General features: G+C 39.2%; 2 protein-coding genes across 3 annotated transcripts in view; one reads left to right on the top strand and one right to left on the bottom strand.

The window, feature by feature from the left end:
• Positions 1–2,650, top strand: part of pcsk2 (proprotein convertase subtilisin/kexin type 2) — a 31,033-nt gene extending 28,383 nt beyond the window's left edge. Inside the window, exon 12 of the mRNA XM_086259328.1 lies at positions 1,360–2,650. Within this exon, the coding sequence (XP_086115454.1) occupies positions 1,360–1,849 (490 nt within the window). The 3' untranslated portion in view covers positions 1,850–2,650. The remainder of the gene's footprint in view (positions 1–1,359) is intronic.
• Positions 2,651–3,601: 951 nt separating this feature from the next.
• Positions 3,602–14,947, bottom strand: bfsp1 (beaded filament structural protein 1). Of its 2 annotated transcripts, none has more exons than XM_086259326.1 (8): positions 14,435–14,947; positions 13,510–13,570; positions 12,960–13,055; positions 11,220–11,312; positions 7,832–7,999; positions 6,411–6,631; positions 5,367–5,458; positions 3,602–5,154 (listed from the first exon to the last, which is right to left on the bottom strand). In XM_086259326.1, exons 1-8 carry the CDS (start codon positions 14,797–14,799, stop codon positions 4,157–4,159), a joined length of 2,094 nt encoding a protein of 697 aa, XP_086115452.1. In that variant the 5' UTR covers positions 14,800–14,947; the 3' UTR covers positions 3,602–4,156. The 2 variants fall into 2 exon arrangements, with proteins under 2 accessions (XP_086115452.1, XP_086115453.1); XM_086259327.1 differs by having other exon boundaries at positions 7,832–7,945; positions 14,435–14,946.
• Between the last annotated feature and the right edge of the window lie 9,668 nt (positions 14,948–24,615).

Here is a 24,615-nt window from a genome sequence, read left to right as displayed (position 1 = left end):
GAGGCATCTCTGTCCCTGCTCCACGGCCGACTGCTGTAATTATTCTTGCATGTTAACTGATAGGCACAATGCAGCTGCTGCATACAAGATCCCCTTTTTAGGTTCATATGCACACGCTGTAATAAAAAAATAAATCACGAGTTAACTCCCCAAGAATAATGCTTTTAAAAATGAAGATGCCAAGAAAAGCTGTTGTAGTACATCCAGACATTAACTACATGTTTTTAAAGAAGTGTTTCTTCTTTACAGTATGGGCTTTTTACATATAACACTTCTAATGTTGATGGAGAAAAAACAAAGCTCTTATATTTGGCTATGTCAAATTTCTTATCACAGGGTGTAACTTGTTGTGCAGTACTGCGCTACGAGCTGTTCTGTTTTTCTGGGAATAGCAATTTACTTAATCAGCTCACCACTGCACTCACCTCGCTGTGCTCTGCATAGCGCCCTATTAATCATTTTTCAAACTGAATGCTGTTCCATGCGTCTCTCTCTCTCAGTTTCTGTGTTTCTTCTCTGCTTCCCTCTCTTCACCCCCTAAACCAGGCCCATTTCCCACTGCTGTGATGTGGCCTTAGCCTCTAATAATGTTATTAAGCCTCTTCACAGCCTTTGGCCACCACCCCTACCCTGCTGTGTTCCCACTCTTTCTTCCCATCACCCAGGGAATTATAAAAGTATGTCTTACCAACCAAAAAGCGACAACACTTGAGAAACCAGCTATCATAGCAAACAGCAAATCTCATGATGAGCCTAGAAATCAGTAGAAATTTTGATCATATGCAATAATAGACGTCTATTAGAATAAAAGCACTGTGTGAGACTTGTAGTAAAAAGGTGCTATGCAACTACCAGTCAATTTAGCAAATAGGGAACACCTGTGAAATTACTGAGTAAGAAGAAATTATGACATCTGTGCTCTAACTGGTTACTTCTAGAATATCATGTATGTGGTCTTTTAGTGTTGACCAAAGAGCATATTATTCTCACTGCAACAAAAAAAGTACAGAGTAAATTAATCAGACATGACAGTCATGAATGCTTTTGTGCAATGAGGGAACAAGAAAAAAAGGCGCTTCCTTTTTTTGCCAGGGTTGGCTGGTTCTATTGAAAAAATAGGTCAGGTGCTGTATTTACTGGAACATTAAAATAAGAGCAGGTAAAAGGTAGCGGTTCTTTCACCTGTTCTCTCACGATTACATTCAGGGATTCCCAGTGCCATTGTCCAGGGCCATATAATACTTACTACACATACTACATGGTCTTGTTTCATCATTCTCTTTCATAGCTGTTATGTTACTTTGCTATGTTTCTCTAACATGTAGTTTTCATTTCTCCAATCTGATTCTTCTTCCCCAGTAAAATCCAGTCTGGTAACAAGCTGGTGCTGGCCATAACCACTGAAGCCTGTCAGGGAAAGGACAACTTTGTCCGCTACCTGGAGCATGTTCAGACTGTAGTCACTGTCAATGCCAGCCGCCGTGGTGACCTCAACATCAACATGACCTCACCAATGGGCACAAAATCCATACTGTTGAGCCGAAGGCCCCGTGATGATGACTCCAAGGTGGGCTTTGACAAGTGGCCCTTCATGACCACGCATACCTGGGGAGAGGACCCCCGTGGGACCTGGGTCCTTGAGGTGGGCTTTCAGGGTGACGAGCCACAGCGAGGGGTCCTGAAGGAGTGGACTCTCATGCTGCACGGAACACAAAGTGCCCCTTATATAGACCAGATAGTACGTGATTATCAGTCCAAACTGGCCATGTCCAAAAAGGAGGAGCTGGAGGAGGAGCTGGATGAGGCTGTAGAGAGAAGTCTGAAGAGTTTGCTCAGTAAAAACAACTAGAATCCCATCTGCATGTTGCCAGCTCACCTATCACCTATCTTCCTTCTGCAGTCTCGCTCTGTCCTTCTCTAAAATTTCACTGCATCTCTTAAGTTCTCCTAAGTCCCTTGTTATCCTCCCTTTGGTCTACCTCCGTTCCTCTCCTGTCTCTGATTTTTGTTATCAGATGTTAAAATTAGCCCCTTCGATGAATGTTTCTTGTAATCCAGTCATGATAAAAGTGTAACCTTCAATAATCTATTCTATAGAGAGAAAACAAACTATATCACTTGGGTTTTTACACTCTACAGAACTGTACATAAAGCAAACACAAGCCACTCTTTCATGCTCTTGCTTTAACTGCCCTACACCTCTCTTCTGCCAAATGTTGTACAGTTTGTGACTGTAAATGATTTTCTGTGCCATTCTACTTAAAGTTTAATATCTTGCAAACAGAGCAGTGCTATTTCTTTCTGTTTATATTTTTGTGACATGCACTGTTTATATAAACATGGAAAGAATGTGTAATTCATTTTGCAGCCTGTAGTCATCAGTTCATATTTCATAATCTTTGATGGACTATAATAAATCTATTCAGCTGTTTATTAAAGCACTTGAGTGATTTGAAATACAGTGAATGCATGTAGAAAACCAGCCATTCTCGGTTACATGATGCTGCCTGTGCTCCACTAAAACTGGAGCACAGGCAGGATCACCGTGGGATAGCAGTCACCCTACTGTAAAACACATTAACAAGTGAAATCGTCTAATCTTTCCCAGGCTTCTTTCATTCTGTATTGTGCTGTTCAATAAACAGAATAACCCCCCTAAAAGGCTCCTTGCCTAGGTACTATAGACACTTCCTTTATTTATAGAAGCAAAATGTAGCACCAATAAATCACTGTCATATAAATTATTTACAGCCTATTGACTGTAAATATTTAAAACAAAGAGGCTTCACTCAGTAAATAAAGTGTTTTCTGGACATATGTTTTAGGATGTAAATAAGGATTGTCTAAAGAGAGCTAAAACACTTACTTTCCTACAAAACAAACTCTTTCAGGATGAAAAACGAGCAGCAGCAAAGAGCAGAAAGTTAGCAATTGTCTGAACTAGCTACCCAGATGCAACCCGAACTAAAAGCAATGTGAATATCAGATATGCATTCATCAGGCTGCCTCATAATCCAAAATGAATGCTAATGCCTGTGCTAATTTCACTGTGCAGTTCGGTATGTAAGTAAGCAACTGTTGCTCTTAAAATCTAATGTCAGTAAACTGCTTTTACAGCTTACTTCCACTTCCTCTGTTGGGCAGAAATTTAAATCAGTGTTCATGTATGAGGAGAGAATGTGGAAAAAGACCATTACTAGCATGGAGACTTTTAATTATCTCAGCCATTATTCAATCTTACTCAAATAAGTTAGCACAATTAATAGCAGTAATCCAAGTAATATATACATTTTTATAAAGTGAGATTTCAGACTAATCTGTTCAAATACGTCTTAGAAATCTTCTCTGAAGTGTTTTACATACTCTGTATCATATTTGTCTCCTACAATTGTCTTACATTATGAACAAGGTAAGGTCACATTAAAAAAAATCCTATTATTCTTTTTTCTGCAGCCTTTGCAGTAAGACCTTCTAAGCCATTTGTAAATGTTCAAAGGCACCTACAATGTCCAGTAAAAAAGACTTTTATCATATATTAATAGAACGTATAAGGTGCTTGCTACATGTTGGTTATGTGAAGGCAAACACAACAATGTATCAATTGATGTTTGGGTCTTTTTTTATTATTAAATATATCAAAGCAAATTAATACACAGCAAAATTGTGCTGAGGGCAGGCAGTGGCATCCAATTGAACAATTGAGCTAAAAAGGGGAAGGTCAGAGTTCTAAGACATAGTTCAAAAAGGGTGGCCCAGCTTTTTGTTTTCAGTTTTTTGTGTTTTTTCTCTCTTTTTATAGGTGGCGCTTTGTTTTTTTCATTGTTCCAAGTTTTCAGACAGTAAAGGACTCAGCATGAGTATGGGTGAATATCTCGAACAACAACAGCAGTACTTATGGAACCAGCAAAACATATTCTGGACGCAAGACCAGAGACTGCAAGCAAATGGAAGAGCAATGTTTATCAAAGCAGGAATGTCTAGTTGCTCTTTATGTGTGGATGGTCTCCCTAAGAGACAAGAACATTAGAGTTAAAACAGTAGTTTTAGAAACAGTGGTGGTTATGAAGTCCGAGTGTATCAATATTATCTTCCAGCTAGAGAACCTGTCTCATGTAGGGTCCTGGTTTTCTGACCCTTTATGTCAGGTGACATGGTTTCAATGTTTCTTCTTGCTGGACTTCTCAATCATGGTCTCCACCACCACGGAAGTTTCCTCATAACCTTTCATCTTGCGGTCATTGGAGAACTTTTCCACAGACTCCACAACCTCCACCTTCTCGTAAGTCATGGCATCTGGAGTAAAGCTAGTCGAGCTGGTGCTGGTGCTAGTGCTGGAACTTGAACTGGAGCTGGTGCTGGCACCACGAGGTGCAGGCTTTGGAGTGGGCCCGCTTGGGCCGTTGTCATCCCTAGTTTTCTTGGGATGTTTAGCACCTGGGGTGGGATCTTTGGGGCCAGAGCTTGGGCCAGAGGGTGGAGATACTGGTCTTGGCTCCTTTGAGTGAGGTTGAGGCTCTCTATTGTTGTTTTTACCTTTTTCTCCATTATCCTTTTGTATTCCACCCTTTTTATCCTCCTTTCCTTCTCCTCCAGAGGTGGGCACGGTTGGACTGAGAGGCCTAGGATCTATCATGGGTTGAGGAGGTGGAGGGGATGGTGTGTCACGCCCATAAGGTTCATAGGGAGCCATCATTCCATCTCTGATAGTAACAAAGATGTGGCCAGCTGATGGTGTGGAGGTGTAGAAGCAGGGATCTAGGTAGCTTCCGTCACCGGTGACAAGCACATAACGACCCTTGGTGTAGAAATCAGCGATTGGTTCAGGCTTCTTGTATTTCCTCATTCTTTCTCTGACAATGTTACAGAGAGTGTCAAAGGCTTTGCTAATCTGAGCTCCATCTGGAACATCCTGTGGAGACACTCCACTGAAAGCAGGTCTCTGCTCTTCTCTCTTCACCCCCTCCTCTTGCACCTCCTCAGACTTGACCCCCTTCGTTTCTTCATTTGGACCCTCTCCACTGGCTCTGTTTTCTTCCTCCTGGCCACTATCCATCACATCTTTTGGGGTCAGATCCTTCTTCTTCAGGCCCTTCTTAACCATTATCTTCTGTCGTGGCTTGATACTGGTGATCTCCTGAATAGCCTGTGTGATATCTAGACGCAAATGAGGTTTAGGTCAACTAGATATAAATAAATAAAATTAAAAAAATGTATACACCAGCACTATTAAATCTTTGTACATTCTAAATATTATAAGGACATTGCTTTTGTTAGACATAATCTTTAAGGACACATGTTGGTGTCTCAACTATAACGACTGCGACTGAAACTAGCTGTTATCTGTTTTGTGTTCTTGGTGATCTTACCTCTCCCTCTGCTTGATGCAGTAGATCTGGGAGTGTAGCGGTAATTAGGGGTAAGCAGGGTAATGGGAGTGCCAATTATTGCTGAATTCAACCTACAGGAAAGGGAGCAGTAAATTGTTACACAGTGATGTTCTGAACAGTTTTCCTGTGCAGAGGAACCTGATCATTCATATGATTCAAAGTATGAAATAACACATAACACATAAAATGACCTAAATATAGGCAATCTTACATGAAAACAAAAAGCCTTGAGCTGGTAAGGAAGGACACATTTGTTGTCACACGGTGCCATCTGTTGGTGGATTGTGCAGAGAAAATAAACCTACTGAGTGTCACAAGGAGCAAATCTAACCTCCTTCGACGCCTTAGGCCAAGTGACCAAAGGTCTTTCAAGAAAGTGACCCTGGAAGTTATGCTGGCAGTTTTGGCTTTAAGTGTCAAAAAAGCCACAAAGGTGATACATAAAAATACTTGTCCAATTACAAATTACCCATGACAGTATTAATGTTTTACATTTTGAAGTTTTTACACACAATTAAAAGGATGTTTTGCAAGAGGTACATCAAATTTGTCTTGTTTTGAATGTGTTCTATTTTTTCTTTTCTTTTTCCCATCACTTCTCAGCCTGTTAATAAAAACAGCTCCATTGCCAAAGGCTTTCTCATAGAGGGCTCTCTGATTGTTTCTCTCTATTATTGTAGGGTCCTAAGAGAGATCATATTTACAGAAGTGTGCACTGCCTGAATCTATGCTGATCTCAGAAAATTAATTTATTTTTTAAAATTTATTATTATTTTTTTAAATTACATTTATTTTAGCAGCTGCAAGACTATGCTCACGCTGACTGTGTGATTAAACCTTTTTAGCCATGTGATAATTTGTTCATTTAAATGAATTTATTGCTCTGTATCAGATTTACTGGGCACCAGCAGTATGTGACATTCTTGTTAGTGATCACTCAGTGAAGTGAGCAACTAATGTTCTCATTCAGGTGTGTGCGAGTGTGTCTTTAGGTGTAATAGAAGCAAAGTGGTGTTAGCTTACCTGTTATCTTCATTCTCAATGATCCTCTTGTACCTCTCCAGCTCATTCTCAAGGGATGTCTGATACATTGCCAGGTGGCGACATTCGTTGGTGTACTTCTCCAAGGACCTCTCAGTTTCCTCAATCTCTTTCCGCAGAGATTCGATTTTCTCATTGTACATTTGGATCTCATCGTCATAGCTCTCCTGGGTGTTTTTGATGGCTTGCTCCAACATTGTACTCTGATAGAATAGAAAGAGGCAGAGAAGAATAGACAAGGGTGATTTCAAGGAGAAATTCACGTTATTAGCGGTAATGCAATGTGTCTAAGAAATATTGAGAATGAACTAAATGCCACTGTATGCATCTTTATTATACCTGCAGGATCAAATAGACAGGTATGTAAAGTGCATAACGAAAGCTGACTGAAGATTGTTATTTGTGCATATAGCAGAGGTTTTATATCAAAAGCAACGCAGCCAGATGAAAGAACGTGCTTTGAAATCAGTGCAGACAATATATTTATTTTTGAGTTATCTGTGCTATTGAAATAAAGCACTGCTGTGTTTCTCTTTCATGAAAGGACACACTACTTTGACAAAAACTCTACCTTTTAGCTTATTAATCTTCCATAGCAGGGCCGTTGCTGACACCTACTGGCACATTTGCGGCATCTTTTGCTGTGACATAATGACGCTGTTAGGTGAAAACCTATTTAAAGGGAACCTGTAACCTCCATTTCAAGCTTCGTGTTTCAACTTTTGAATTTTACTAGAATAGCTTTAAAGGATCCTTATTTCTCAGTCCAGGATTTTGCACTTAGAGCGAGAGTTGTATGTATATCTAAGGATGTCCACTGATATGGATATCTTACAGATCCAAGTGTAGAAAAAAAAAGACTGAAACACAATTTATAGAACAGTGGATTGATATATATATACTGAAAAATGCAAACTATTGTAAATAAATTGTATAACAGCCCACTCTATGCATTAGAATGGAAAGGATTGATTAATTAGACAAGGAAATACATACGCAGCACAAAAGCACACAAAATGCAGCTTTTCAAATGTGCAAAGATATCAGAATAAATTCTGATTTTGGAATTTTGGTCTGAGAAAAATCAAATAATGAGCAGTGTGATATTGTAGTCTTTCAGATGTGTATTTTGCAACTGAATAATGTTTGCAGAATTAGACCAAATGAATCATCAGTTAACTCTAAAAGTGAGCTTAGTTACAGCAGCCACTGGGAGTTTGGACTGGTCTTTGTGGAATATAGTTTTCCTCTAATAAAAACACTCTTGGCTCCTTTGAGAAATCCTTTTGTGTGCTTCTATAAATATCAGCTTGGCAATAAAAAAAAAGAGCAAAGGAAATAAAAGAAAAAAGAAAAAACATGATGTAATTAAGGCGAAACCTCCTGTTGTCATGGTGACCCACCTCAGTCTGTACTCGCTGTTTCTGGGCCTGCAGCTGGCAGAGGGCACTCTTGTATTCCTCCAGCTGACTCTGTAGCACTGGTACTTTTTTTTGGGCCAACAGCTTCTCCTGCTCCTTCACACATGGAGCACAAATCAGTGAAGACATGCAGACAAATGCAGTCTGTCTCTACAAAATGAAGGTAATACCACACATACTTAGCCAGCAGTAAGGTCTCTCTTCCCGAAGTAAGGAATTTTCAATGAATTTTGTGGCTTTTTATGTTAATTTGAAATGCATTCCTTTTAGATCTAACAGTTTGTAATTTTCAATACTTACTGGCTTTTCTGCTGTTGTCGTTGAAAGTGACATTATTAACATTTGTACATTTTTTTCCAATCCATACTTGAAACGTATCATCAGCTACTGCAGTAAAAGTCTGTACTACTCTGACAATCTCTAATACGTACGGCTGTTCTGCTGTCAATAAAAGGTTAAGCTAAGAGGACGTTTCTGAAATTTACACTTTTTAGGTCATCTTAAACTAAAGGCTGCAAGTAGAAATAAAGATAAATTGGGATCTGATAAATGTTCATAGTTACTCACATTACATTCATGGCAAGGCATTCAAACAGCTGGCAGGTCAGTTAGTCAAATACAGTATACAGAGATCAGCTTGGCTCACAATGTGCCCAGAATGGGGTTTTTTTTTAAATCTTGCCTGAAAGATAGAGACAGTCACATCTGCATCACTGAAGTCACAAGCTGGTGTGCTTCTCTGTCCTTTAAAAGGCATCCATTTATAAGACTGAAATAGCTTAATTGTTATTATATAGCTTAAAGGTTTAGAGAAATACGTTTATTTCATTTTTTCCATTCAAAACAACTAAAAAGAAACCAAGAAACATACAAAACACTTCACATGTACTTTAAACTAATTACTGCTACCAATAAATATTATTAATTTTACTTTTCCTTTATTTTTTCACGAGCAGCACTTGTCTCCTTGTGTACGACCGACAAACCTTACTAGACATAAAAGACGGTCTTTCTTATAACTTTCCGGAGTTCAAGTTTTGCAACACGGACGCTCCGTTTGCAGACCCCCCATTCATCTCACCTGAGACGCCTTTGTTCTCTGGCCCTGGAGGCCGCAAACGCCGACGCAGAGGGAGAAGATCTGGCGTTCTGGTTCGACTGAGACGGCGCACTAACAGACCACCATTACCCAGTTTATTACTGGCTAATGTGCAGTCTCTGGAGAACAAGCTGTGCGAGCTTCGGGCACGGATCTCATTCCAGCGAGAGATGCGGGACTGCTGCGTGATCTGCCTCACAGAAACCTGGCTATCGGACAAGGTACCGGACTCCGCAATACAACTACTGGGGTTCTCAGGGAGGAGGTCAGCGCCCTGACCCACTGGTGTCAAGACAACCATCTCACCCTCAACGTCGCAAAGACAAAGGAGTTGATAGTGGACTTCCGGAGGTGCAGAGAAGTACACACCCCCATCACCATCAACGGCGCTGCTGTGGAGAGAGTGAGCAGCTTCCGGTTCCTTGGCGTACACCTGGCTGAGGATCTTACGTGGTCAGTACACACAAACAAAACAGTGAAGAAGGCGCAGCAGCGCCTCTTCTTTCTCAGGAGACTGAAAAGATTCGGCATGAGCCCCCGCATCCTCAGGACCTTCTATCACTGCGCCATTGAGAGCATCCTCACTGGATGCATCACCACCTGGTATGGCAACAGCACCGCCTACAACTGCAAAGCTCTCCAGCGAGTAGTGCGGTGCTCTGAACGGATAATTGGAGGTGAGCTTCCCTCCCTCCAAGACATCTACAGGAAGCGCTGCCTGAGGAAAGCGGGGAGGATCATCAAGGACTCCAGTCACCCCAGCCATAAACTGTTCAGACTGCTTCCATCAGGAAGGAGGTTCTGCAGCATCCGGTCCCGTACCAGCAGACTGAGAGACAGCTTTTTCCATCAGGCCATCAGACTGCTGAACACGTCATAGACACCTCAGCTTCACTACTGGAACTTCAACATTATGCACTCCACACTGTATATAAATGCCACTTGTTTTGCACATATTCAACTCTGTATATTTTATATATTTTATTATTATTATTATTATTATTATTATTTTTTGTTTTTTACTATTTAATTTGTAAAAATGTGTATACACACACACACACACACACACACACACACACACAGGAAAATATTTAGTATACACATCCAGAAATGCATATTGTACATATATTTATTAGTTTCAGGTTGGCCATTCTTGTATTTTGCTCGTTTGTGTTGTTGTGTTTGCACATCTCTGTTGCTTGTGAAGCTCGCACACAAGAATTTCACTCGCATGTGCTGTGCCAGTGTGCCTGCACATGTGATGTGACAATAAAAGTGATTTGATTTGATTTGATTTAAAGTTTTGTTGAGGAGATGTGATGTCTCACAATTTTCTCAAAAAATGGCCATGCAAATATTTCTCTGAAAAGACATGCTTTGAGTTCTAGAGCTCAAGATGACATGAAAGACAACATAAATACAATGTGACATATTAAAGTCTTACTGGGCAAACTGGTAGTTTCAGTAATCTGCAGTATACCCCAAAGAATACCCTCATTTATCTTTTTCAGAAGAAAGAATACCCCCATTTCAACCCAGTTAAATATAATAGACTAGACTAGAGTGTAGAATAAAATAAAACACCCCTTTATTGTCATTGTACATGTGCAACAAAATTATATCTAGCAATTCAAAGTGGTCTGTCAATTCCAAAGGCCACACAGTTTCCATTTTCATCAGCAATCAGTGTCCTCCTTTGTCTTTTGTGGAAACATCTGGAACTGCCACACATGCACAAGTCATGCCCACTTGCTTACACTTTATTTTCCACTGGATGTCAGCTCAGCACAGCAGAGCCAAGAGTTGTGGCTCTTTGTTAGTACCCGCAGAGACTTAATCCAACCAATTAAACAATTTCTGCATTTAGAGTCAACATGCCTCTGAGAAATGTTTATATAAATAAATCTCCAATTTGCCACACAAACGCTTGTCACTGTGGCGCCGCTACTAGAAAATTAGCATGCACAGCCGTTCTTCACAGCATTTGCTTCATTATGTGCCCTGACACTCTCATACTGCAGGCCTGTCAATGTGTCTGGATGGCACTGTGACTGTCTCTCTCCTGTGCTTTCTGCACATGCACTCACACACGTATACAAAAACAGATGCAGTCACAGGCAACCAATTGGACAGAGAAGCCAGTAACCTCATCAACCCCAGACATGTAGCCGGGGCTGGCACACATGCAAACACCATCTTCTCCCCCAGGGAGGGCCATGCACACTCACACACACACACACACACACACAATGACAGCATTAGTGACCTCACCTCGGAGATGCCAACTGACACATTGGGAACAAGGGGGAGCGTCTGGTTGATTTGCTTTAAAATGTTTACATAGGTTTGGATCTCTGCGAGGTTCTATGGAGAGAAAGACAATATAAAAGGAAAGTTTTAGTAAGAAAACTCTGCAAAAGTAGAATGAAAATAAAAATAATAAATCTGTAACTCTTCCACTTTGTAGACTAAAATCTTCAGCTAACAAACCTTTCTCTTTTCTTTATCACAATCTATTGAAAATCAGCTGAAAATGAAATATTTGATAAAAGGCTTTCATTTAGCTGAAATGTATTTATAAATGGCACAACATTTACTTCGAGCATGGCCGAGACTTTCTGTCCAAATCCTTTTGTAATAGGCTGAGCTCAGAGTCTTTCCACAAGGATACTTCAAAGCTCGAGACCACAAGCCCAATATTCATGTGAGAGGACTCACTGACAGTAGTGCCCATTGATCTGCTCATGATCTCAGTATTGCAGAGTCATGTATTAATTCATTACCAAACACGCCGCTGGGTGAAAGTAAAAAGGAGAGAAAATGCTTAGGCATGAAATTCTGTGCAAAGTATGCTGTTTTGTTTTGTTTCAGTGTTTTTGCACCCATTGTTTTGGACCTTCTAGCTATTGCTACATCACAAAAGAGGGTCTATTTTTATTTTTTCTATGTGCTTTGCAGTCATATGATGAGCATTTTCTGAGCAATACTTTCCGCGCTCACATCACCGACAGTAAATTCACAAATCCCCAGGAACATCATAATATATCCACTGGCAATAATTTCAAGGATTTGAGTCACAACAAAGAGTTGCAGCCTGAGGTGGGCTGCCTGGTCAAAAGGAACAGGACTGAGTGGGGAATAGGCAATAAATCGAGACCAAAAAAACTCTCTTGAGTTTATTTATGTTGTCAAAAAACAATTTCAAGATGCCAGAGCGTAATTAAACACTGAAAGGGGGTTATTATATGAGCGCTCTTTGTTTGTAGTTGATAAAAAAAATTGTGTTTTATAGAGTTTTAACCATTTTAATCGATGTTTTAAAGACACATGGCATAAACAAGCAGAGCATTTTTAGAGAAACCTCTAATCCACGTCATTACAGCATTTGCTTATTTTCCCTTTAAATTTGCATAATTTGTTACTGCAAATTAGTTTTGAAGGAAACTTAATGCACAAAGCACAACAATGACTTTGCCTTTTTTCTACGTTTTCTTTTTTTCAGCAGTATAATATCTGCTGATAGCAACTAAAGTATTGGCATTGCTAATTATGAACCCTAAACACGAGTTAGGCAATGATAATCTCGTGTAAATATGCAGAAAAAAGTCCATGTTATTCTAGTAATGTTTAATAAAGTAGTGCTTTTGCAGACTACATTTAGCCTCAGGAGAATCTGGTGCGCTGTAAATCTTTCAAGTAGCAATAATAGTATTCAATCAAGAAAAGATATTGCCATGTATATAAAAAAGGAGATAAATATGAAATAGAATATAGTAATCTCGGTGACTTAGGCAAACATGCTTCGTTGCTATGTCGCTATGATGGCTGTTAATACTATTCACTGCCAGGATAGAAGTCAGATCTCAGTGAGCTCTTACTGCCTTCTTGCTGAGAATACTTCATGTATGATTAAATAAGATCTTAAGAGGATTAGTAGTTAGCAAAGCTCAATAAGTAATTTCCTTTTTTTGGTTTAGGTTAACTTTGATCATTTCCCATTAGAGTACTGACCTTCTTGTGTCTGTCTCTGGTGGAACTGATGTCATCCTGCAGAAACTGAGACTGGATCTGGTACTCCAGGTTTCTCAGCAGAGCGCTGTCAGCCTCCTGCAGGTAAAGAGACCCAAGAGAGGAAAAAATAATTGAGTGCCACAATGTTATTTTTTTTTCTTTAACAAAAACATCAGTGGCAGACTGCATTCAAATAACAATGAAGAAAATTCTCTACTGTCCCACAAAGTGTCATAGTGGTAGCGCTCTGGTATTTTCAATCTAAATGAATTATATCTGATCCTTTATACTGATTTTTTTTTTTTCAGATGAAATATCTTTTCATTGTGGTTCTGCTTTTCGTCAATTTTTAAAATACAGAAGAATGCATTGGAAAAAAGGCAAACTTTAATTTTTCCAAAATATCATCAGCGAAGGTTTTTATATTTTTACTTACACATGCTCCACACTTAAATGTTAGAGAGTAACAGTGCACATTTACTGAAACGCAGTCATAAATGTCCTTTTGTAGGGGTGCTTAAACAAACATAGCTTTAACTATAGATATTACCTTGTTTAACTGTTCCAGTGTGCCTCGAAGCTGCTCCTGATAATCACATTCATTTCTGTATCTGAATGACAAAAGAACTCATTTATGTGTTCATATAAAGCCAGAGTGCAGTGATTACACTATATACCACCACATTATTTATATATAATGCCCTGCTGACATGGTAAGCTCACAGTGAGAAGGGATAGCTGAACAAACTCTGTTGTATTTGTAATGTGTCATAGTAAAAAAATCCCGATTATACATGCTGAAATCCACCTGCCTTTATCTGCTAATTCAACCAAAGCTGGTTAATGTTATTCTTAACTGATCAATAATGCAGCAAGACTGCCTGCAGATAAATGATTACAAGGCCTTTCTAGACAGTTCCAATTAATCAACTGATTCACCTTATTTACAAAAGAAATATCTCGCTCTCTCCCTCCCCCTTGTTTTCCTAATAGTATACTGGAGCCATGGATATACTTCGGGCTTTACTTCACAAACATTTGAGACTTTTCCTTATGACCCTGGAGTGGATAAGCATTAGAAAATGGGTGGATGGATATTTGCTTGTGTTGCTTTTTTGTTATGGGTAAAAGAAAAAAAGTATATAAAAGTATATAATCTGATTCCTTTATACAGTTCGCGGCATTATCACAATTTAATGTCTAACATTGTGTTTTATAATTACTAGTGACACAGTATAGCACATATGATTTAAACCATTTATAACAAATTTTCCTGACTGCCGTATTCCAATTCTTGCTTATAGAATAGGATCATTTGAAGGCTTTTTTTAATTGTCATCATCATCTTAGTATTGGGTTCATTAGCATTTTAATGACATTTCTATAGTAACGACATTTTTCTCATTACTCCATATCTGAGGAAGAAGTTTGACTCCTTACGCACATAAAACACCAGCCACTACCCACTCTCTTACTTGTTGGTATATTCATCCAGCATGCGGCAAGCATCCTTCAGCTCCCGCTGCAGCTTGGCATGGTCGGAGAACAGCTCTCGAATGCGCTGCCTGTTGACTTCAATCTGCTCTGTGAAGGCTTCCTCCAAGCCGCTGGCCTCTTCCATTCGCTGCAGTGTCTCCAGCTGCTTGCGGAACACGGCATTGCGCTGCTCTAAGACTCTTGCCCTGTTGATGTACCGGGCAAAACGGCTGTTGAGCTCCTGGAGGCTCTCCCAGCCCTGGATGGCTGAGATACCTGCAGATTCTTCAGCATCATCCTCAAAGATATCCGAGCGCTCATACTTTTCCTTGTGCACCTCATGCCGGTAGCTTGTCTTAAACATGATGGCAAGCTTCTCTCCCGTGGGCTGGTGGTATTCCCGGAGTGCTTGGTCCACCTTAGCACCTTTAATGTGTGAAAACTTGGTTGCTCACCCTTGGCTGTCTCATGCTAGACTGAGCGCTGCACAGTAGTGGCTGATGGCGAAATAGCCCCCCAAACCACCCTCTGGCTGTTGCCATGCATGCTTTGATCCTGGGGGCTTCCAGAGATTATTGTTGCCTTTGTGGCAGAAAGTAGAAAAGCAATACTGTTGATGACAAAGCAAAACCACAAAGAAAACACAAATGGCCAGCCCACGAAAGCACTGGGATGTCACATACCATTGTTTTGGTTCTTAGTCAGCTGCTTTCTAGATCCCTGGCAGCGTGGATATTGGCACACCACAGGACACAGGGGAAATTTCATGTAGTGCAGTTTGTGGGAGGTGTGGAGAACAATTCCTGCCGAAAGTGGCTACTTGTTGATACTCATTCTGCTTATGTTTATATTTACAAGTTGGTATTGATTCTGTTTTTGTTTATAACCTCAAAGGTATTGCACAACAAATGTATTAACATTCACGCAATTACAGCAGCCATGTGAGTAGATACAGAGATATCCAGTATAGTCAATTGTTCAAAGTCAAAGTCAAATTTATTTATATAGCACATTTAAAACAACAAATGTTGACCAAGGTGCTGTACACTTAAGATAATCAAAAGATATAAAAACATACACAGACATGATAAAAGTTAAGAAAAAGAATCATAAAATTAAAAGATTTGAGTAAGAAGTAAGATAAATAAAAGTAATGCAAACTTATTCTGATTTAAAAGTCATGGAGTAAAAGTGGGTTTTCAGACAGGTTTAAAAGTGTCCAATGTTGGTGAGGTCCTGATGTGAAGGGGAAGTTTGTTCCGCAATTTAGGAGCAGCAAAGGCCCGATCTCCTCTGTGCTTAAATCTGGACCTCGGGACAGGCAGGAGCAATTGATCCGCAGACCTCAGTGATCTTGCAGGAGTAATTGGCCTTTATTTGTATAACACTTTACTTAGTCCCTAAGGACCCCAAAGTGCTTTACACTACATTCAGTCATTCACCCATTCACGCACACATTCACACATTGGTGATGGCAAGCTACATTGGAGTGTACCAATTTAAAAGATCAGAAAGGTATGAGGGTGCTAACCCGTGCAACGCCTTAAAAATAAATAATAAAATCTTAAAATTAATTCTAAAACTAACTGGCAGCCAGTGTAATGATGCCAGTATGGGGGATATGTGGCCTCGCTTGCATGTGCCAGTTAGTAATCATGATGCAGATGGCTAATTGATGACAGACTAACTTCAGAGTGAAGACTATTACAGTAGTCGAGGCGAGATGAAATGAAGCCATGGATAGCTCTTTCAAAGTCTCTAAAATAGAGAAATGGCTTCACTTTAGCAAGTAGCCAAAGGTTAAGGAAACTGGTCTTGATTACAGCATTAATCTGTTTGTCAAACGTTAGATTAGAGTCAAAAATCACTCCTAGGTTCCTCGCAAAAGGTTGTTAATAATGGGTTTTTATTAATTTCCAATAGAAGCAATAAATACAAGAACCATGACATAACTGAAATAAGTCCTGACCTAACCACATACAACTTTTCTTTTAATGTTGTACTTGCACATTGTGTTATTTGTTTTAACTTCAAATCAAATTGCAGAGCTCAGTCAAGTGAAAAGCAAAGTAGAATCTCTGTGTTTTGCTGAAAAGATGGCTCTGAAGCAGAAACATGACAATTTGCTATTAATGAAATGAAAGCCCCTGTCCGCTTTAAAATTAGATTCTTTCTCATGCACTTATTGTGATATTTAGCAGAGCTTTTTATGTCCAACTTGTAAGTTGTAAGTTGTACTTCGCCAGTGAACCACAATTGTAAAATTACAGCAGTGCAAACTGTGCATTTCATTGTCACTGAAACATGCATGTGTTAATTTGGTAATGTGGAAAATGTTGGTTGTTTTTATATTTGATTCTAATCTGCTGCTAAGTTTGTTTTAATTAAAGTGCCGCAATTGCAAACACACCCCAAGAATTCTTATTCGTTCAGTATAATTTCACTATGATCTGCTGACAAACTAAAGTGATTTCCATGTCTCTGTTAGGCTATGAGACGGTAACATTTAATGTTTAAATGCGTGCAGTTTAAACTTTCAGAGCTCTAATGTGCATCCATTGTGGCAGAAATAAACAGCAGCACTGAGAATGCACTCAGCAATAAAATAACTCAAATTAAAATGTTTATTTTGCCTCTCTGTGCGCTAAATCCCCAAATTAATAATTTTTCGACAGTATTATTTCCTGTCTTATTTGCAACAGTGTTGCAAATGGTCTTTATAGACTTTTATCGCCATTTTACCATTGTGATGTGATAATGTCTCTAGTGGAGTAGGCGACGCTCAAAAGCATCACATTGTGCACAAGATGAGTCATATGAGGCATGAATCCCCCCCCTTCATCTGAATACACACACAGAGATACACACAGAAAGCCTGGCTTAACAGAGAACGCTGAAAACTATGATACCTGATATATAGAGTCTCTCCAGGAAAATTCTTCCAAGGTTTTAGTAATACAAATTAAAGTCTCTTTATTACTCTTTCCTGTATCTTCACTCTTCTATTCACACATATTGTCACACAGTATGTGTGACAATATATGTCACACAGAGAATTTAGATTTGGGTACATGGAAATTGCTTGTGGAGTCCCCTAAGGGTCAGTAGTGGGCCCCCAGTAGTGTGCCCCAGTCTATTTTATATATATGTATATATGTACATATATACATATATATATTTTGTATACTTGTATACATATGATCCAAATAAATGATCAACCAATCAATCACTCAATCTCTTATAATAATTAATATTAATTACATAAATTATTATTATAAATTCTTTTTCACCAAAATGTTGAGGAAACGTTTAATTTCCCATACACGACATCCAGTAATAGTCCCAGGGGTAAAGGCTGCTCAAGCATATTTGAGTTTTTAAAGCATTATCAAAACCTCGTAAAGACTGTGCAAAATATTTGTTCTGGAGATGTAGATTACGAGGTAATTCAGTTTTGTCCCCAAATAATCTGGAAAATTAATAATTTAATTGAATTCGTTTTTGTGTCATATCTGCTCTTTTTAGAAATGAATGGCAGAGCTAAGAGCTTACTGAGCGGATAAATCAATATATTAACGTATGAATTCACAAGACTGATGATTTTGTGATGCAGTTCTCCCGTTCCATATTTGCAGCAACAATGGTTGCCTTTTGTTATATTTTTTATATTCTTTATGTGTCTCTAACACCTGTGTCTCATATTGTCTCTGGCAGTAGCAGGTGGCACTCAATTGATCCATTTTGACCAAAAAACAAGTCAAATGAAGCAGAAAATTCATCATTTTTGCCTCAAGCAGAAAGTCTAGGCAGAAAGACAGTTGATAATCACTGTTGTGATACCTATTATCACCAGTGGTTATTTTTTGGCTTCACCTTTGTTGTTGTTTCATTTCACCTTTACTTCATAGTACACCATGCTGGCATCAGTATGTAAATTTCAGCCATGTGCTTAGGATCACCATCCTGCTGAAAGGTACAACTCTAGCTATAAAGACAGCGTTATTTTATTCTCAAACACAATGCAGAAAATTGTCCAGTCTCTTGTAATAACCTTAACAAACATATGCTTACAACAAGCATATGCCAAGCACTCTGGAAGCTTCCATGTAGCTGAGAGGTTTAGGCTGAGAGTAACCTCAACCAAAGACTAAAGTCTGAAAACTTCAGCCACCATATTTCACACTTGCTGTGAGTTCTCCTGGGAAGCAGTCTTTAGTCAACCATGTCTACTGCTATTATAAGCAAGCAATAAAAGGATTCAGATGTCCAGAATAAATGTTTCTTGAAGGCATAGTGTTTGCTTTTATGTTCACTCGAACACATTAGTTTTCCTCTGGCTTTCTTTCGGAAAGCAGAAGCTTTGCCGGGCACATTTCTCTTGGAAGTTAAATTTGTGCAATTTGTGCTGCAAGAAATACTTGCAGTGTTCTTAGAGATTTATTGTTTGCATCAAATGATTGACAATAGGGTGACTTATTTCAATATTTTCCACTCCCTTTGACTCCAGGGGTTTTATTTCACTGATTACAATTTGACATGATAAACATGACTACAGTATGTCGGTTTTATGTATGATCTGTTTTAGTATTCCATCTTTATCTGTAGGCAGCGTTTCAAAGAAATGTTTTTTTTTTAAAGCAATTTCCTTTTTATTTATTTTTTTTACATTACATCACTACATAAGATAAGATAAGATAAGATAGATAACATAGATAAGATAACCTTTATTAGTCCCACACGTGGGAAATTTGTTTTGTCACAGCAGGAAGTGGACAGTGCAAAAGTTATATAGCAAAAATTAGAATATAATAAGAATAAATACAGTACACAACTGTACAGAATAGAATAAAATAAAATACTATATACAGTAGAATAAAATAGAATAAAATATACAATGGGATAAAAATAGAATACAAATTCTATATACAACTGAGTAAAAATACAACTTTGTCAGAAAAGAATATTGCACTTAGTTTTATTGCACATGTGTGGGTTTGTGTGTGTTTGATCAGTTGAAGTTTTTGTTGTAGAGTCTGACAGCAGTAGGGAGGAAAGACCTGCGAAATCTCTCCGTCCCACACCGTGGGTGCCGCAGCCTGCCACTAAAGAAGCTGCTCAGTGCTGTCAGAGTCTGCTGCATGGGGTGGGAGATGTTGTCCAACAGGGATGACAACTTAGCCACCATTCTCCTGTCACTCATCACCTCCACTGGGTCCAGAGGGCATCCTAGAACAGAGCTGGCCCTGCGGATCAGCCTGTTCAGTCTCTTCCTGTTCCCAGCAGAGATGCTGCCACCCCAGCAGACCACACCATAAAAGATGGCTGAGGCCACAACAGAGTCATAGAAGGTCTTCAGGAGTGGGCCCTCCACTCCAAAAGATCTGAGTCTCCGCAGCAGGTACAGCCTGCTCTGCCCTTTCCTGTAGAGGGCGTCTGAATTATGAGACCAGTCCAGTTTGTTGTTCAGATGAACACCAAGGTACCTGTAGCTGTCCACAGCCTCAGTGTCCATACCTTGGATGTTCAGTGGTTGCAGTGGAGGATGTTTGTGCCTGCAAAAGTCTACCACCAGCTCCTTGGTTTTACTGGCGTTGATCTGGAGGTAGTTCAGCTGGCACCAGTCCACAAAGTCTTGTGTCAGTTCTCTGTACTCCTTGTCGTCCCCATCAGTGATGAGGCCGACTATTGCAGAGTCATCAGAGAACTTCTGCAGGAAGCACTGGGTGGAGTTGTGGGAGAAGTCTGCAGTGTAGATGGTGAAAAGGAATGGAGCCAGAACCGTTCCCTGTGGGGCCCCCGTACTGCAGACGACCCTGTCCGACACACAGCCCTGAGTTCTCACATACTGTGGTCGGTCGGTGAGGTAGTCCAAAATCCAGGTAGTGAGGTGATGGTCCACTCCAGAGTTCTCCAGCTTGTCCTTCAGGACTGTGGGAAGAATAGTGTTGAAGGCACTGGTGAAATCAAAGAACACGATTCTCATAGTGCTCCCAGTGGTCTCCAGGTGAGCGAGGGAATGACGCACGAGGTGAATGACGGCATCATCCGCACCAATGCCAGGCTGGTAGGCAAACTGAAGTGGGTCCAATGATGAGCTCACCAGGTGCCGAAGCTGAGCCAGGACCAGCTGCTCCAGGGTCTTCATCAGGGTCTTCATACATAATGTAGAAAAGACCATTGCATATGTCAACATATAAATATATATATATATATATATATATATTTTTTTTTTTTTTCTCTTTCAAACAAAAGTCACTGAGATTAGATTGTGAAATTGTCTTTTCCACATACTGAACTGTAGCACTACAACAAATGTTCACTGACATTAACCCTTTAGAGCCGGTCGGAGCGGGCATGCTCTGTTTTGCGTAACTATTTTTAAATCCCGGTAGCTCTGCAACCACGTAAGCTAGCGCAGTAATTTTTTTTGCATATGAAACCGGAGGAGTTGTACTTACATCTTATGCCATCAGCTTGTCCTAGGTCACATTCCTTCCACATATAGCTTTGCAAAAACTGCATAAAAAGCACTTGCAGCAACAAAAACATAATATTCCAGAAACACGCTTTGCCGATCCGATCAGCTGTTCATAACACTTCCTACATTGGAATAGACGTCAGCGTGGCCTTTTGCATGTCCGCCATTACCTGCCTGAAACCGGAAGTGACGTCATTTTCGCGGAAATGTAGTTTTTTTTTACCATCAGGGCCTCAGGGCCTATACTGGTGTTTTTAAAAGTTATGTTTGACTTTATGACTTTCTGTGTCTTTTCTGGGATGCTTAAAACTCAAATTGCACTGCTGGAAATAGTTTATTTTGATGCATATGCTGCTTTTTTGTAAATTTGCACTATAATATTTATTTTCGTTTTTCCTGCAGTATATAAAAATTGGTGTATTTCAAAAATAAAACTATGAAGACACTCAAAATAAATTTCCTGTGGTAGGAAACTATTTTGTGCAACTTTTTTGTATTTACAGTTTTGAGGGATAAGCCTCTTAAAATTCTCTAACTAGAAATATATGTTAAAAAAGCAAAAACGATTTTCAATTTTTTTGTAGTTTATTGCACTTTTTTGCAATTTATGTAATTACTATGCACTTAATGAATACATATTATTAAAATCTGGGCTATAATTGTTGTATTGATGTATAGCAACTTGAAATGCTCCCAAAAATGGCTCCACAGCATGTAAAAATATAATATAAGCTCTGGCGGACTTGGTTCTATGGTAGGTCTTAAAGGGTTAAAGGGCACCCTAACATGTTGCCTGTTAAACAAAGCTCATTTAGACCTCATTTAGAAAGTTTGTTTCTTTCCTACAATCAGCATTGTAAGAGGGACTCCTACTAGCAGATCAATACAATCTGTTTCCTGCATAAGCAAAGAAAGACAACTGGACATCTAATAACTTGTTTACACACAACTTCACACATAGAGATAATGAATGACTGAGAAGGAAACAGAAAACTACCTATGCCAGGCCAACGAAGGGACTTGTAAATGTGTTCCGTTGTCCTTGACAGAACCAACATTTTTAACAAACAGCTTCTGTTCCAATTCAAAACCCCTGAAATATATTTATATGGATTCTGATTCATTTGCTGTTTATTCCCTGAAAACACTGTAACCAATAAAGATTATTTCCAATCCGTCCACCTACATGCAGAAACCACAGATTAAAGGTCTTGTGCATATTATTCATGGCTGAGGAGAGAAAAGCAGGTTCTCCTTGTTCTCTTTTCTATCTATTTTCTCTGGTTACGAGAAGCAATAAATCTGGGGCCTGGGTGAGATTATAGAGCTGCCCTTAGCTGGAAATGAAAGCTTGGTGTTTATCCTGCTGGTCAAGCCTCCTGGGTTACACAGCAAGGCAGAGCAAGTGGCTAATATTTAGAGGGTAATAAAAACTAATAGGAACATGCAAAGACAGTTCTTTCATCTCAGGTGAACAGGAGTGTAGATATAGTGTTGTTCAAAAAAAGAAAAGTCTATAACAGGAGTAGGTGTCTGCTGTTTCACTTGTGTCTTTGTTATCCATTCTTAGGTTTAAAATGCACTTGTAGTTGCCAACTGGCTACGCTCAGTGGGAGAGGATACCAAAAGGCATTTTGAGGCTACGGAAATATGATTGTCAGAGGTATTGTAAGCAACAGCAGCCTTGAGCCTTAAAAGTCAACAGTGCTGCTGTCTGCGTGTATTCATCTGAGTTCAGGATGGCTGATCACAGACAAACAGTGCTCAAAGTATTGTTTGTCTGTTTGTGTGTTTGTGTTTGTGTCTGGTTTCCCAAACTGTACCAAGTTGTTATTGTCAATAGTAAACATGTGATTGAATGCAAAACATGAATTGTGTTTGTAGGTGTGTGTGCGTGCGTGTGTGTGTGTGTACAACTGCACAGAAGAAGGCAGAGTTGCATCAGTCAAATAGCGGAATAGTGTGTTCAGTGAACGTTTTCAGGTATTGACATTCTACAAAGCAGATCATACATAGAATTAATCAGAAACGTCATACAGTCTAATCAGACTGTTTATATAAGGTTCGAATCATATTTATAGCTTCTCTCGACCCCTCAAAAAATTTGACAACACTACAAGTGAAACACGGTCTTTAACACAAGCAGCAAAGCAATAACACAAAACCAAAACGTGCTGCTATTACAGATACCCTGACTCATTTGCATACTTGTTAATGAATAGACCAATCAGAATATTTCAAAAGTGCTTTCAGTGAATTTTTCTAGGTTCTGCTATATCACAAAGACAATACCATGCATCAGAATAATGGTGGGATTTGTGAACATTTAATGAGCAATGCTAACTGCCAGAACACTAGAGTTGTCTAATTCTTGGAGTTAAGAGATAAGCAACATTAATTTTTCTTCCATTCTGTATGGAAGTTTTTTGGTCCTGCACTGAATACCTACAGAGCCTTCACCATAATGGGAAGCATCATAGAGTTTATTTGTGCTTGTGTATGATTTGTGCATTGTGCTGCCATCACAAGTAAATCTGAACTAATCATTATAGACTATGAGCTATTTAATCTTGAACAATTTACTTTTACTGAAATGCAGAAAAGAAAAATTTATACTGGACCAGCTGTGTGGATGAAAGAACTATGGAAATGAGAACACAGCATAGCTCTACACTGGAAGAATACTAGGTATTGCATAAGCATTCTGAGAAAGACAGACAATGGCAGCTTATTACATTTTATGGAGCAACTTAGTATTAACCAATATATTGTGATATACTACTATAAGGTTAGAAGTGAAGCAGCTATTTTAAATCAAGCTTTAAATTTACACTGTTGCAAGTAAGACCCAGCGAGTGGTGCACAGCATAAATTTGCAATATGTTGTTGAAAAACTGACAAAAAAAAAGGCTGTAGGCTAGTCTTTAGCTAAACTTTAGGTTAGCTGAATTTAAATCCTTTCTGCAAAGCAAAGCATTATTGTTTTATTTTCTGGAATCCCTTCTTTTCTCTGTTCTTCCTCTATATTACAATACATGCAAATTAAAATGCAGCTTGCAACAATGTCATAAATTGGTGATGTGATTTGAAGATAAGTAGACATGATGTCACCACACCCGAGACTTGGGAAAGAACATGTTCATAACCAAATAAATAAATATATAAATTTGCTGTGGGTTAGAAGTGTCAAAGGTGGTGGGCTTTGCTTTCAAAAGGTCAGCATAGGGTCAAAGCCAAACTCTGAGCAGAAAACCACATAGCTACTCTCTTTATCTAATATAATGGCTCTGTTCTGTGTGGTGTCACTGACTTGCGTGCCTAAAACCCTGCCAGCCAGAAAAGAAAAAGAAAAGGAAGAAGAATAAACTGTTGCATAAAACCAATCTTGCACCAAATTAACTAATTAACTGGTATCCACCCTAGAGCAGCAGCACCAGAAAAGGAAAGTCATACTGGATGTGTATGTAGCAACTGTTTGCAGACAAGTTCACTACAATTATTTTTCCAACTTACTAAATATGCATGAGCTAACCCTTCCTCCCACGGGAGGAAAATCACGCATTTTGAGTGAGATTGAGTGAGATTCAGTCGGGAGTTAATCATCTGTATAAACCACAGTGTGGCGCGATGAACAACACAACACACAAAAGGTGAAGGGACTCTCTGTTCTGTATGGTGTGATGCCTAAAGCCTCACCGTATC

Source organism: Aulonocara sp. 'chitande type north' Nkhata Bay, linkage group LG13, assembly GCF_057382095.1.
Source record: "Aulonocara sp. 'chitande type north' Nkhata Bay isolate Kocher_YH1m ecotype deep benthic linkage group LG13, A_spYH_male_GT1.1, whole genome shotgun sequence".
NCBI classification, from domain to species: Eukaryota; Metazoa; Chordata; class Actinopteri; order Cichliformes; family Cichlidae; genus Aulonocara; species Aulonocara sp. 'chitande type north' Nkhata Bay.
The sequence above is the reverse complement of the archived record's forward strand: the minus strand, read 5'-3'. Positions and strand labels throughout refer to the sequence as shown.